At 41.0% G+C, this 16,189-nt stretch overlaps 1 protein-coding gene across 2 annotated transcripts in view; it reads right to left on the bottom strand.

Moving 5' to 3' along the window:
* Positions 1-16,189, bottom strand: part of frmd3 (FERM domain containing 3) — a 156,548-nt gene that overhangs the window by 81,223 nt on the left and 59,136 nt on the right. For both annotated transcript variants that reach the window (XM_055632984.1, XM_055632985.1), the window contains exons 2-4: positions 11,420-11,524; positions 8,713-8,755; positions 1,928-2,006 (exon numbers count right to left, since the gene is read on the bottom strand). In XM_055632984.1, the coding sequence (XP_055488959.1) occupies positions 1,928-2,006; positions 8,713-8,755; positions 11,420-11,524 (227 nt within the window). The remainder of the gene's footprint in view (positions 1-1,927; positions 2,007-8,712; positions 8,756-11,419; positions 11,525-16,189) is intronic.

Below are 16,189 nucleotides of genomic sequence, written 5' to 3'. Positions count from 1 at the left end.
CCGCAGAGGGTAGTTGAGGCCAGTTCATTGGCTATATTTAAGAGGGAGTTAGATGTGGCCCTTGTGGCTAAGGGGATCAGAGGGTATGGAGAGAAGGCAGGTACGGGATACTGAGTTGGATGATCAGCTATGATCATATTGAATGGCGGTGCAGGCTCGAAGGGCCGAATGGTCTACTCCTGCACCTAATTTCTATGTTTCTATGTTTCTATAGATTTTATGTATTCATTGAATTCCCTTTGCTGTTGGATCTGTTTCTTCCATGTTTTCAGGTCATGCATTTCAGATTAGAACAACTTGCTTCATTAAAGTTCCCATGTAATCACTGACCACTGGTGACTGACCCACTCCACAACTGCTCCATTTATGATTTTGAATGTCTATAGCAAATTTCCTCTTAACCTTTTGCTTTAAGGAAACCACACTAGCTTTGCCATTCTCTCCATAATCCCCCATGTATTCTAATTAAGTTCTTATATATCCTCTTGAACTCTTAAAGTAGACTGCCAAGAATGAAATATGATATACCTTCTCAGTCATAACCCATGGTTAATAAAGATTTAAAACACCTTCCTTACTTTTAAACTACACGTCCCCGTTTAACCACAAAGACCCTGGGAGTTTTAACAGCTTTCTCAACTTGTTTTCCTAATTTTGGAGATTTGGATAAACTCTGATCTTTCTGTCCTTGAATGCTACAAGACAGGAATCTTGATACCTTGACAATGATAAGCACAACAAAGTCTATTTACATTGTAGCTTTAAAAGCAGCAAAAATGGCTTCCATGGAATGTCATCATCAGAAAAATGTGATTCTCAAACTTCCTATCTGTCCTATAAAGATATATTATCTCAAAATACCCATCTTATGGTGCAGAGGCACAGCACATAGATTTGTTGCCTCACAGCTCCAGCAATCTAAGTTCAATCCTAACTTTCAATCCTATGTAGAATTTGCACATGGTTTCCCTGGCTGCTCTAATTTCTTCACACATATGTTATTCCTGGTGTAGGTGGGTAATACAGGAATCAAAGTGGAATTGATGAGCATGTGTGAGAGATTGGGTTGCAGAGAAATGAGTGAGGTTATGGCTTTGGTGAGATTTCTCTGAGATCTGGAATTTTTGGACTGAATAGCCTTCTTTGAAAGCATAAAATATGAGAAATATGAAATATGTATGAGAAATCATAAAATCTCAGCAGCACGTCTAAACCCATTTCATTTCATTTCTCTGACTGTCACCCTGAAATTGCTTATTATCTTCCTCATTCTGAGTTGTACATTCTTTGTAAGTTTTGAAAGTTTGCTTTCTACCAATAGTTTTAGACCATTAATGCATTTCAACAGTGTCTTGGTCCCAATAAACAACCTTGGGAACATAACTGTATATTTTCCTCTGAAAAATAATGTTCATTACACCTCTCTTCTTTTGTCTCAGTTTACAACTAATCTGTTTCTATTCCCATAGATTTTGGTTTTGTTAATGAGTCTATAATCTATTTTTGCAGACATGACTTCAGAATTAAGGGACAGAAGTTTAGGGGTAATATGAGGGGGAACTTCTTTACTCAGAGAGTGGTAGAGGTGTGGAATGAGCTTCCAGTGGAAGTGGTGGAGGCAGGTTCATTGGTATCATTTAAAAATAAATTGAATAGGCATATGGATGAGAAGGGAATGGAGGGTTATGGTATGAGTGCAGGCAGGTGGGACTAAGGGAAAAAAAGTTGTTCGGCACGGACTTGTAGGGCCGAGATGGCCTGTTTCCGTGCTGTAATTGTTATATGGTTATATGGTTATACGCAGAATAGCAGCCACACAATAATTATCAACTTTCGCCGCAGCTTCACTAACATCTAAGCTTCAGTTAATTTAAACACCCCTTTCAAAACAGCTCAGTTCAGTTTTCACAAAATAAATTGAAAGTACCTGGTGAGTTCTTCTTTGACCTTCATTGGTTCTGCAGGATAAAATTTCACTCTGAAGCACATGGTGTAGGGAGGCTGAGCTGCAAAATTAAGAGGTAAGTAAAAGCAGTACAAAATAAATATTTTTGTATGTCTGGGAAACCTGTATATTTATTCAAGATATGCTCTGAGCCAAATAATAAATAATGCAAAGCAAGCTTTGTATTTGCAGGCATAGTAGTGGGCAAAAACTTCATTGGTGAAAATGGAATAAAGGTGCATGAAAAGCCAGCTTCAAAAGTAGGAGCAAATTTGGCATAGTAATTCATTTTGCATAATATTTAGTAGCAGCATTATGAACCACTTGGAAACATCCCATTTTGTAACATTTTATTTTTTGTATTAGTCCTCTTGACCACTGACACATCTTCAATTCTGTTACTCTGCTGTAAATGAGTGTTTCTAAAACTATGATTATCTATAAAATTACCGACATTGCTAGTCAACTTTCTACATTCCCCCAGAAAACTGGAATTTTATAACTGGCATATCAGGCACTACCATTATTTCTCCTTGGATTTAAAAAGGAGGATAGAGAGCTGGAGACTTGAAAGCAAAACTCAGATCAGAAGCCTGAAGGAAGCCAGCAGGTAGCTGGAACCAAATGAAAAGGCAGTTTGAGACCAAAGGGGTGTAAATAGAAGAATATGTGCCCAGAATGAAAAGAAATGTGGATTAGCTGATAGTAAAGTAGGCAAAATGTACATCTGAAAAGTATCCAACAGAAAGAATAATATAAACTCTAAATAGTACAAAATGGACAATATAAATAGTACAGAAAGGACCTGGTAAATTAACTCCACTTTAAAGTATGGACCCATTCACAACAATGATTTATTTATTTTATTTTCAATCCTTATGTACTTAAACTCACTGACCTCAAAACCAATAATATACAATTCTGTGGAATTCTCTGCCTCAGAGGGCAGTGGAGGCCAATTATCTGGATGCTTTCAAGAGAGAGCTAGATAGAGCTCTTAACGATAGTGGACTCTGGGGATATGGGGAGAAGGCAGGAACGGGGTACTGAATGTGGATGATCAGCCATGATCACAGTGAATGGCGGTGCTGGCTCAAAGGGTTGAATGGCCTACTCCTGCACCTATTGTTTATTGTCTATTGTCAATAAGAATAATCAAACAACCACTATGTAACATAAATATTATTAAAATCTCATTACAACTCATGAAGAATTTAAAACAAAATCAGAGCTCCACTCCACTGTAATATTCTGGATTTTTTTTAAAAAGATGGTGTCTTTCAGGAGATAGGTTAAACAAGAGCTCTGTTTATCTCTCAGATGAATATAGAAGGTCTAAAAACACTATTTGAAAGGAGGCAGAGAGTGTTGTTCTGGCCAATGTTGATCCCTCAGATAACATCAGTAAAACTAATAATCTGATCATAATCATATTGTTGTCTGTGGGACAATGTTGTGAGGAATTGGTTGTTAAGTTTGCCACATAACAACAGTGTTAGCAATTATACCTCCAATGGCTTTGAGGGGTCTAGAGGCTATGAAGGGTGCTGGATAAATGTGGTGCCTGCATCCCAGAGTACTTAAGGAAGTAGCCCCAGAAATAGTGGATGTACTAGTGATAATTTTTCAAAACTCTTTAGATTCTGGAGTAGTTCCCGAGGATTATAGGATAGCTAATGTAACCCCACTTTTTAAAAAGGGAGGGAGAGAGAAAATGGCGAATTACAGACCAGTTAGTCTAACATCGGTAGTGGGGAAACTGCTAGAATCAGTTATTAAAGATGGGATAGCAGCACATTTGGAAAGTGGTGAAATTATTGGACAAAGTCAGCATGGATTTATGAAAGGTAAATCATGTCTGACGAATCTTATAGAATTTTTCGAGGATGTAACTAGTAGAGTGGATAAGGGAGAACCAGTGGATGTGTTATATCTGGACTTTCAGAAGGCTTTCGACAAGGTCCCACATAAGAGATTAGTTAACTTAAAGCACATGGTATTGGGGGTTCAGTATTGATGTGGATAGAGAACTGGCTGGCAAACAGGAAGCAAAGAGTAGGAGTAAACGGGTCCTTTACACAATGGCAGGCAGTGACTAGTGGGGTACCGCAAGGCTCAGTGCTGGGACCCCAGCTATTTACAATATATATTAATGATTTGGACGAGGGAACTGAATGCAACATCTCCAAGTTTGCGGATGACACGAAGCTGGGGGGCAGTGTTAGCTGTGAGGAGGATGCTAGGAGGCTGCAAGGTGACTTGGATAGGCTGGGTGAGTGGGCAAATGCATGGCAGATGCAGCATAATGTGGATAAATGTGAGGTTATCTACTTTGGTGGCAAAAACAGGAAAATAGACTGTTATCTGAATGGTGGCCGATTAGGAAAAGGGGAGATGCAACGAGACCTGGGTGTCATGGTACACCAGTCATTAAAAGTAGGCATGCAGGTGCAGCAGGCAGTGAAGAAAGCGAATGGTATGTTAGCATTCATAGCAAAAGGATTTGAGTATAGGAGCAGGGAGGTTCTACTGCAGTTGTACAGGGTCTTGGTGAGACCACACCTGGAGTATTGCGTACAGTTTTGGTCTAATCTGAGGAAAGACATTCTTGCCATAGAGGGAGTACAGACAAGGTTCACCAGACTGATTCCTGGGTTGTCAGGACTTTCATATGAAGAAAGACTGGATGGGGACTCAAGGGGCAGTTTGTACTCGCTAGAATTTAGAAGATTGAGGGGGGATCTTATAGAAACTTACAAAAATTCTTAAGGGGTTGGACAGGCTAGATGCAGGAAGATTGTTGCCATAGAGGGAGTGCAGAGACGGTTCACCAAACTGATTCCTGGGATGTCAGGACTGTCTTATGAAGAAAGACTGGATAGACTTTGGTATATACTCTCTAGAATTTAGAAGATGTTGCTAGATGCAGGAAGATTGTTCCCATGTCGGGGGTCACAGTTTAAGGATAAGGGGAAATCGTTTAGGACCGAGATGAGAAAAACATTTTTCACACAGAGAGTGGTGAATCTCTGGAATTCTCTGCCACAGAAGATAGTTGTGGCCAGTTCATTGGCTATATTTAAGAGGGAGTTACATGTGGCCCTTGTGGATAAAAGGATCAGGGGGTATGGAGAGGGCAGGTACAGGATACTGAGTTGGATGATCAGCCACGATCATATTGAATGGCGGTGCAGGCTCGAAGGGCTGAATGGCCTACTCCAGCAACTATTTTCTATGTTTCTATGTTTCTATGTCCTTAAAAAGAGCCACTGACTTCAATCTTGGTTGATAATCCAGTTACCCCTGCCAGATGATTTCACTATATCCATAATCAAAAAGATCAACTTTTTATCATAGTTGGGCAGGCACCGTCACTCAAAACACAGGCACACACAAAGATAACAGCTGTTTAGGGCAGTAAATGGAGACATATCACATTTCTTCAGAAATGTTTCTAATCATTGTAACTCCTGAAATATAAAATGGAATAATGTGCGGTCAGAATTTTGGTACAAGAATTTGAAAGATGGAATTTTTTTTAATGGAAAGGTGTGGGTATTAAGGGGGTCCAAATGTTCTTGTACGAAAATCAATGGGAGTTAGCATACAGGTAATTTGGGAAGTAAATAGGATATTGATAGGATATCTTGCTCCAATTAATAGTTCTCCAGAGAGATTACCTCTGGAATATTAACTACACTAGGATGTACTTATGAGTCAACAGTCAAGACTGAAGGGTGTTTAATTATCATATGTACCAACAATGGAACAAATACATTCTTTCTTGTAGCACCTTAGCAAGCTCATAAAAGCAATAACATACAGATAATATATAATCAAAAATACAATAAATTAATAAATAGGCAACAATAATAGTGCAAGAGCCTAGGTCCATAATGCCACCATAATGCCATCAAAGGCATAGTCCATCATTGATCATACTTTCTAAGATTAATATTGTGCAATGTTCAAGAGCTGGGAAGAAGCTGTTCGTGAACCAAGTGGTCATAATTTTCAGTCTGAAGAAGGGTCTCGACCCCAAATGTTACCCATTCCTTCTCTCCAGAGATGCCACCTGTCCCACTGAGTTACTCCAGTATTTTATGTCTAGCTATATCTATCTATATCCAGGTCAGGTCGGGGGGAGTTCCCCCCCACCACGGGTACCATGTAATCCCGTGCTACCTGCTCCATGGTCAGATAGTTGGTGACCAAACCGTCTCCCCCACCTGGTTTGACAGGTGAGAAGGGGGCTGTGGAACCCCCAGCAGGACCAAAAACAACACCTGTCAAAGGGCGGATGAGCTCCTAGCGAGCCAACGGCCATCCACACTTCAGTAGAAGTTGCGTACTGTCGTACATAGCATTGTAAGGCACTGGGCCCGTTGATGTTTTCAACGATGATGATGATGATGATGATAAAAAAATTTTGGCTCCTGTACCTTCTTCCCGACCGTATAGCAAAATGAGAGGGTGGTCAGTAGTTGCGATAGACCAAGCAGTGTCTATTACATTCTGTGTTCTTAGACACATTATTGTTGCCAAACCAGTCTCTCTACTGTACACCTGTAGAGGATCGACAGGATATTTGATGACATACTGAAACTCCTCAATCTTCAAAGGAGGTAGAAGCTTTGATGAGCTTTCTTTGTGATTGCATCGATTTTCTGGAACCAGGACAAACTATACGGAGGTGAACTTCAGCAACATACATGCCCAGGAGCTTGGAGCTGTTGACTCTCCACCATCAACCTGTCAATGAAGTATTTGTAGATCCTCAGCTTTCTCTTCTTAAATCAACAATCAGCTCCTTGGTCTTGATAACATTGAGAGAAAGATTGTTGTTCTGCATCATTCAATCAGATTTTCAATCTCCCTGCTGCACTCTGACTCATCATTACACATTATCCGTCCAATAACAGTGGTATAATCGACAAATCTGAAGGTGGCACTGGAGCTGCGTCTGGCTACAGAGTCATGGGTATAGACAGAATAGAGCAGGGAACTGAACACATAGCCTTGAGGTTCTCCTCTGTTGCGGCTTGTCAAGACAGAGGTATTGTTGCAAATTTGTAGTGATTGTGGTTGGCCAATGAGGAAGCAGAGGATCTAAGTAGATAGGAATGGGCAGAGATGCAGTTCTCTGAATTTGATGACAAATATGGAGGGAATTATGGTGTTAAATGCCGAGCTACAGTCGATGAACAACAGCCTGACTTAAGTGTTCAAGTGTCCCGTGCAGACTGGAGAGCTAATGAGATCACATCCCCTGTTGATCGATTGTGACGTTGGGCAAATCGCAGTGTGTCCATTTCCTTACTAAGGCAGGAGTTGATATGTGTCGTAACCTACCTCTCAAAGCACTTCATCACAACAGACGTTACTGCTAGCACGCCTGTAATCATTGAGGCACGTCACTTTACTCTTCGTGGCAGCAGTAATATTGATGCTCTTTAAATGGTAACCTCAAACCTTAGTAATGAGAGGGTTGAAGAAAAACTCGAGTCAGTTGGTCCGTACAGGTTTTATGAACGTGGCCAGTTACGCCATCGACACCAAACGTTTTCCAAGGATTTTCTCTCTCATGAAGGATCTTCTTATATTGGCCTCAGTGATGGAGATTACAGTGTCGTCCAGGGAAGGAAGGCTAGAGGGAGTGTAGTGAGTGTTTATCAAATTGATTTCTGCAATGATAGCTCGTGAAGAGAGATTATGCCAATTGAGCATGTTCTCTCCTGAGTTTAGAAGACTGAGATGTAATCCCTTTAAAATACATAAAATGTTAATAGGATTTGACAGAATAGAAGCAACAATAAGAAGGCACATACCCCTGGGGTAATAGTTTCTCCCCATTACAAAACTATATAATGCCTAAGTTACCACAGAAAATCTGCTACTTTTTAACAAAACCTAACATGGTAGGGAAACTCCAGCATTCTTAAAGGAGGAGAAATCAGATTGTTTCATACTGATTTTCTGGATCTGGCGAACCATTTTCTTCACACAATATCCTGTAGGTGAATACTTCTAAAGGTGTACCACCTGCCAAACCCTCAGTCAACAAGTTCAAGTTCAGAATGTTGTCTCTACTCCATTTAAGACTTTCTGTATCTACAGCAGTCTATAGAATGCACACTGGAGATCTCTGAAGAATAATTATATTTTTGCTGCTGTGGTACATTGCCAGCATTCGGATTTGTTTTCTGCCATATTCTCCTTCCCCCCTCCCCATCCCGGGATTTAGCTGACTTGTCTGAGAACCATGATCAGCATCAGAATATCCGAAGTGAGCTAAGGCCCATTTCCAACAAGTTTGCACGTGTTATTCTGAGTTATCACCATCCTGGAAACTGAGTTATCACCATCTATGCAAACAAAATTGCTTTCTGGTCCAGTGCAGATTCTCTTAAAATATTCCTGTGATGGATGCACAAAGGACAAGCAATTATGGAAGCAATTTAAGGACATGTAATTGTGCAATTTATAGATTAAAAACATCTCAAGATGTGCCACTCTTGGCAGATAATCAATAACCAGCCGTTGAAAATGTCACAGCAGAAGGAACTAGCTCAGGAATAGAGAGCAATTTCCAAATGATCCATCATCACCAAACAGGAGCAGAAATGAATTATGCAATATAATTCTGTCTGATTTGGCAGCATTTATCCAAGTCAGCTGTTAATGCCAGAGTACAGCATATTTACAAAGAACTGTTGATATTTTCCACTTCTACATTTATGTACATGAGAAAAGAAGATCAAACTTACATTTCATTTGCTTTACAATTGTCTTGTTGGGTTCTAGCCAATGCTATGAAATAAAAATTGAAAATTAGCAACTAGAAAACACTGCATCTTCCTTGTTCATTGTTTCATACACATACAACGATTGCTTTATGATGAGTGTTGTATGCATCTCAAAAGTTCACTTGCATTTACTTAAGAATGTGAGCCTACAAGACAAAGAATTATTTGGTCAGCATTTACTATGCAAATACCAAACAAATGAAAATGTTCAGAAGCAATTAAACAGGAATTGTTTGTCATGCATCTGAAGAAATTAAAACAATCATTACTAAATTGTTAATCACTGCAGACTTTCAAATATAAATAGGAAATATATTTTTGCTAACTATTTAAACTCCCCTTCACTTCTCATACTGACCTTTTTGTCATGGGTGTCCTCCATTGTCAGAGTGAGGCCACAAGCAAACTGAAGGAACTGCGCCTCATATTCTGCTTGGGTAGCTAACAACCTAAAGGGCCTGTCCCACTTTGCAATTTTTTGGGCGAATGCAAGTGTCAGTCACTGACGCCCGTAAAACCGTCAAGTTGTACAACAAACACGCTGACGTATGCTGTCCTGGGGGTGACGCCCGGTTAGGGTTAGGGTAAAGGTTAGGGTTATACGGTTAAGGTTTAAGGGTTAGGGCTAGGTTTACGTTTAGGACTAGGGTTAGGGGACCACAGATGGGCAGTAAAATATTCTTCTTTCAAAGCATGGATTTTAAACATTAATATATTAAAATTAATGCAATAAAATCAATTATGCAAATGAAACGATGTCTGAGTCGTTCAGTTTTATTTACAGATTTATTGGTCCGCTTCCAGATCCAATCACCGTCTCTAACATTCCACAGGGATGAATTCAGTGAGCGTAGACTGAATTCCCTTCTCCCCTCACCCCCTCCTTGCCCCCTCCCGCCCCCATCCCTCCTTCTCCACCCTCTCCCCCCCTTTTTTCCCTTCCCCCCTCTTTCTTCCTTCTCCCCGGTCCACTCTTCTCCCCCTTCTCCACTCCCCCCCCCTCGCATCCCCTTCTCCCCCTCTCCGTCGCTTCCCCCATTCGCCAACCCCCCCCCCACTTTCCCCCGACGCCCCCCATTTGTGGACCCAGCCTGCGACCAGCGATCCCCCGCACACTATCCCACACACGCTAGGGACAATTTATACAAACCTGTGCGTCTTGGAGTGCAGGAGGAAACCCTAACAATAACCCTAGTCCTAACCCTAACCCTAGCCCTAGCCCTAACCCTAACTCTAGGTTGATAGGCTTGGTATAAGTATAAATTGTCCCTAGCGTGTGTGGGACAGTGTGCGGGGGGGTCGCTGGTCGGTGCGGACTCGGTGGGCCTAAGGGCACTGTATCTCTGAACTAAATGTGACACAGGGGTCACAGGAGTTGGACTCGAACCCCCTATGTTCTGCCTGCTCCTCATGGGAACTAAACTGTTGGCCACAAGTTGTCTCAGAGGCAGATCTTTCTTCCAATGGTCTCTCCAAACCCACCAGAGGCAGCGGGCCTTTCAACTGGGTACAGGCAATGTTGTCAATGTACCAGTGCCACCCACCTGCTCGGGCCACAGAGTCTAAATACCCACCACCCATTTTGAAGCAAGGCGAGGGGGCGGAGGGATTCCCAGTCTGCATTTATCCCATAGTCAATGTTACTAAAACAGATGATGTGGCCTTTGTGCAGTACTATTAGTGGAATCTAGCTGTCACAGGCTGGGTCCACAAATGGGGGGCGTCGGGGAAAAAGTGGGATGGGAGGGAGAGGGGGAGAAGGGGATGTGAGAAGAGGGAGGGAGTGGAGAAGGGGGAGAAGAGTGGAGCAGGGAGAAGGGAGGAGAGGGGAGGAGCGAAAGGTAGGGGGGAGTGGAGAAGGAGGGATGGGGGCGGGAGGCGAGGAGAGGGGAGTTCAGTCTACACTCATTGAATCCATCCCTGTGAAAAGTTAGAGACGGTGATTGGATCTGGAAGCGGACCAATACATCTGTAAATAAAACTGAACGACTCAGACATCTTTTCATTTGCACAATTGATTTTATTGTATTCATTTTAATATATTAATGTTTAAAATCCATGCATTGAAGGAAGAATATTTTATAGCCCATCTGTCATCTCTAACCCTAATTCTAATCCGGTGTCACCCGCAGGACAGCATACGTCAGTGTGTGACAGGGCGCACCACATGATGAGACACCCAGATGTCGCCCGTGGATTTTGAACATTCCAAAATCCAGGGGCAACAGGGAGACACCGCGCATCACTACATACGTCACCACGCGTTATGCCGTGTCACGACCCGACCACTACGCAACAATCTCTTTTCAGGCTTTCGCCCAAAATGTCGCCCAAGAGGGACTGGCCCTTTAGACTAATTTTACTGAGTAACAGAATGGAAATATCAACTCTGGGTCCTGAAGACTGTTTGTTGACTCCAATGGACATTCAAGGATTCTGTTAGGTGGACTGCAGTAAGGAAATCATAATGATCTCTATGATCTATTGGGTCACTGGTACTCATAGTGTCTTTTAATAAAGGAATACAATACATCCAAATATGTTTTTGGATGGTTACTATCTCAATAGTATAGCATCTCAACAGTTATTTATCTCTCAGGAAATGAATGGAAACGAGAAAAAATAAATAAAAAATTTACCCCCGATTAAAAATCCCTTGAATACATACCCTTTGCTTCTCTGGATCAACATATCTAATGCCAAAGTAATCCTTCTCCAACAAGTTGAAGTGTTTGCAGATATAATCAATGAGGAATTGTCCTTTTGCGTCCTTCTGAAAAAACAAAAATAATATTGTCCTCTTAAACAAACATCAGTGTGGTGTTATCACCCTCAATGTTTTGTAAACCATTAAGATGTTACTGATACTCATTAATCATAGGTCTGAAATTCTGTGCACAAATATTTTTCAGTCTCTCCATGATCGAGTAATTAGATTTAAACTATTTCCACCAGGGTCACAAATAACTAATTTAGTTATTAACTGGGAATGAAAAGTACAGTTTGAAAAATATTTATGTGGCCTCAAAATTAATTGAATGCCAATTTAAATGTTTTTTAATTAACATTTATTTTTGATTATGTATCATCTCTTTAGTGACTGAGGCATAACATCGGGAGGCATGTTTCTCCATAAATTACATTTAATTTCCATTTGACATTGCTACCACATTTAGCTATCAGTGAAAAATAAAATGCATAATTATGAGCACATTACATCAATTACAGAAAAAGCAGGAAGATCCAATGATGCCTGGGGAAAAACAGTTATTGCTTTAAAATATTTTGATCCAATAATCAATCAAGCCGGAACTGTGTCCCTAACTGAAGAAGGGTCTCGACCCGATACGTCACCCATTCCTTCTCTCCAGAGATGCTGCCAGTCCCGCTGAGTTACTTCAGCATTTTGTGTCTACTCTGTTCCTAACAATTCATTTGAATCATTTGTTAATAAAAAAAGGCCGTGACTCTTGTGAGTTTATGAACTGTTCCTATAACTTTTATAACGGTTCCTATAATTGTTCCTATTACTTTTTTGTACAAAATAAAGAGAAATACTCACAGAGGTAAATACAAAGGCACTCAATGTCTCTGTTATTCACATACATTGTAACCCCTTCTAGACATCATATATGGGAAATAACTGAATTACATTAAAGAAACCATGGGGAGATTTACTGGTACCATTCAAGGGATGAGGCACAACAATGAAGATCCTGAATAAACTGAGGCTTTTCTCCTTAGAGCAACTCAGGTGAAGAAGGTTCAAATCATGAAGAGTCTGGATAATGTAAATAAGGAGTAACTGGGGATTAAATTGGAGCAAAGATAGACACAAAAAGCTGGAGTAACCCAATGGGACAGGCAGCATCTCTGGAGAGAAGGAATGGGTGATCTTTTGGGTCGAGACCCTTCCTCAGACTTCCTCCAGTTTGAGGATGGGTCTCGACTCTAAACGTCATCCATTCCTTCTCTCCAGAGATGCTATCTGTCCCGTTGAGTTACTCCAGCTTTTTGTGTCTATTCTTCGGTTTAAATCAGCATCTGCAGTTCCTTCCTACACATTAAATTGGAGCACATGTGGAAAGGGCATAGGAATACAGATATATTTGTGGGTGTTACCTGTTGATTAAAATGAAAGCTGGACTTTGGATGATTAACATTTCTCTTAAAACAGGAGTAACATAGATTCTGGTTCTACAAGTGTGACCGGGTAACATAAGATTGTGAAACAGGTGGCGAGAAAGAAACGGAGAACCTAGATATAATGCCAAAAGAAACTAAATAAAATTGAAATAATAATGGTAGAAACAAGGAACTGCAGATGCTGGTTTATACCAAAGATAGATACAAGTTGCTGGAATAACTGAGAGGGTCAGGCAGCACCTTGGGAGAAAAAGGATGGGTAATGTTTAGGTTTGTGGGACTTCTTCAGACCCTTCATGTGAAAAAGGGTCCCAACTTGAAATTACACCCATCCTTTATCTGCAGAGATGCAGCCTCTCCAGTACTTTGTGTCTATCTTTAAAAGAAGAAAGGAATGATTCTCCAACTTCTATACCATGCCCACTAGTCTCAGACTCACCACACCAATCTCTCAATGTCATTAATCAGAACTTGGATCAAACACTTATATTCCACTCTCTCGCACACATGTAACACTTCTACAAGCCTTGCATCCACATCTGAATCCTAGCACACAATGCCAGCAGCATATGAGAAGCACATCACATCAGCACAGTGTGAAGGTCCATGATGTAATTCCTCTCTCATGGATCAAGGAAATGAAAACCTAGATTAGAGGGTATCAGCTGTGAGCAGAGGTTGGGCTAACTTGGATTGTTCTATGTTTTCTCACTTTCTATGCTATCCCAGTTCCATGTTGTCTCACGTGGGGGAGGTGCAACGAGACCTGGGTGTCCTTGTACACCAGCCACTGAAAGTTGGCATGCAGGTACAGCAGGCAATGAAGAAAGCTAATGGAATGTTGGCCTTCATAACAAGATGATTTCAGTGTAGGAGTAAAGAAGTTCTTCTGCAGTTGCATAGGGCTCTGGTAAGACCACATCTGGATTATTGTGTAGAGTTTTGGTCTCCTAATTTGAGGAAGGATATCCTTGTGATTGAGGCAGTGCAGCGTAGGTTCACATGATTGATCCCTGGGATGGCGGGACTGTCATATGAGGAAAGATTGAAAAGACTAGGTTTGTATTCACTGGAGTTTAAAAGGATGAGGGGGAAATCTTATAGAAACATATAAAATTATAAAAGGACTGGTCAAGCTAGATGCAGGAAAAATGTTTCCAATGTTGGGCGAGTCCAGAACCAGGGGCCACAGTCTTGGAATAAAGGGGAAGCCATTTAAGACTGAGGTGAGAAAAAACCTTTTCACCCTGAGAGTTGTGAATTTGTGGAATTCCCTGCCACAGAGGGCAGTGGAGGCCAAATCACTGGATGGATTTAAGAGAGAGTTAGATAGAGCTCTAGGGGCTAGTGGAATCAAGGAATATGGGGATAAGGCAGGCACGGGTTATTGATTGGGGATGATCAGCCATGATCATAATGAATGGCGGCGCTGGCTCGAAAAGCTGAATGGCCTTCTTCTGCACCTATTTTCTATATTTCTATGTGTTACAACAGCCTTAGCTTTCATGCTTAGTGTGTCCCACTTGTTACAAGGGGGTTACTGACTTCTGTTCAAAAAAGGAAACATAAGCTAGTTTTTTCTTAAGCTTCTTTATGCCTCTTTATATTCATTTCCACTCTTAATTCATTGCTCCAAACATGTGTCATACGGCTAAATTATATTTATCCTTTTAATTAATTTCACCCATTTTTAAATGCCTCTGATTATTATGAACTGACAAAGACCTTCAGGTCAGTGCTGAGGTCTCAGAAAATTTTGTTTAAAGGCCCAGTGGCTCACAGCTGTAAAACCAAGGCGTCCAGAATGTTGGGAGCCAGGGAACTGTATAAAGTAAGTGCAGACACAGAGCTGGTGCAAGGACACCACTGGTAATGGTCAGATCAATCATGATCTGGCCAATTATGCTCGTCTGGAAAACGATAAAGTTCCATGACCTGATGATCTAGTTGTTTTTTGTGCGAGAGGTCGCAAGGAAACAAGTTACTTTATTTGGTTTCTGAATGAATGAATGAATGAATGAATGAATGAATGATGAATGAATGATACTTCATTGGCTATAGTATAATGTAGTGTATCTTCACATCACGGATTTTGCATCAAAACTATGGTGCTGGTGGAGTAGTGTAAATCTACAATTCAGTAACAAGGACATACGTCAAGCAAACCCATACACCCCAGTCGACGTTGAACATCTTGTGTGAGTTGAGGTGTCACCCATGTAGGTTAGTGGTTACTATTACAGTTACAGTTACTATTACTATTACAGTACAAGACTATTACTATTACAGTACCTAGACTGCAGTCTGACTGCAGATGGTCGAATAGCATTTTATATTTTTATTTCAACTTAACAATCAAGTGAGCCAACAGGTAGAGCTGCTGGCCCACAGTGCCAAAGACCTAGGTTCGATCCTAGCATGCAGAGTCTGCTGGAGTTTGCGTATTCTTCCTGTGACCACGTGGGTTCCCTCCAGGGGCTGCAGTTTCCTCCCACATCTCAAAGGCTTGCAGGTTTGTGAGCCTCTGTAAATTGACTTTAGTGTGTAGAAAGTGGATGTGAAAATGGGGTAACATAGAACTAATTTGAACAGGTGATCAATGGATCAAAGGCCTATCTGCATGTTATATCTTGCGATCAATCAATAAAAGACTAGAAAAATTCTGTTTTTTTCAGCTAAGTTTTACAAAAAACTATATAATCCTACAAAGCATTACCCATAAACCCTATACGCAACAATTAAACAAAATACCATTGGAAATATGGACAAGAAAGATCTCGACCCGAAACGTCACCCATTCCTTGTTTCCAGAGATGCTGCCTATCCCACTGAGTTACTCCAGCTTTTTGTGTCTATCTTTGGTTTAAACCAGCATCTGCAGTTCCTTGTGTCCAAGAAGGAACTGCAGATGCTGGAAGATAGAAGGTACACAAAAGTGCTGGAGAAACTCAGCGGTTGCAGCAGCATCTATGGAGGAAATAGGTGACGTTTCGGGCCAAACCCCTTCTTCAGACCCTTCCTACTACCAGATTCATAAGAATCTTTTTCACCCTCAGATGAAGAGCCAGTTCCAGGATAGGAGAGTAAATTGTAAGATCAATGATAAGACGTTCCATTTCCTATATTATAATTATGAAACAGTTTGGATATGAGAGTCAAAATTTAGTGTGTGAGGCATTGGTATCAGAGAGTCCGTGCAAATAATTGAACCGGACAGTGCAAATAAAATAGTGTGCAGCAAAGATTAGACAAACTGATAATTTCATGGAATCACTGGGGACAGTTGCTAAAT

Source organism: Leucoraja erinacea, chromosome 3, assembly GCF_028641065.1.
Source record: "Leucoraja erinacea ecotype New England chromosome 3, Leri_hhj_1, whole genome shotgun sequence".
Lineage (NCBI taxonomy): Eukaryota > Metazoa > Chordata > Chondrichthyes > Rajiformes > Rajidae > Leucoraja > Leucoraja erinaceus.
The sequence above is the reverse complement of the archived record's forward strand: the minus strand, read 5'-3'. Positions and strand labels throughout refer to the sequence as shown.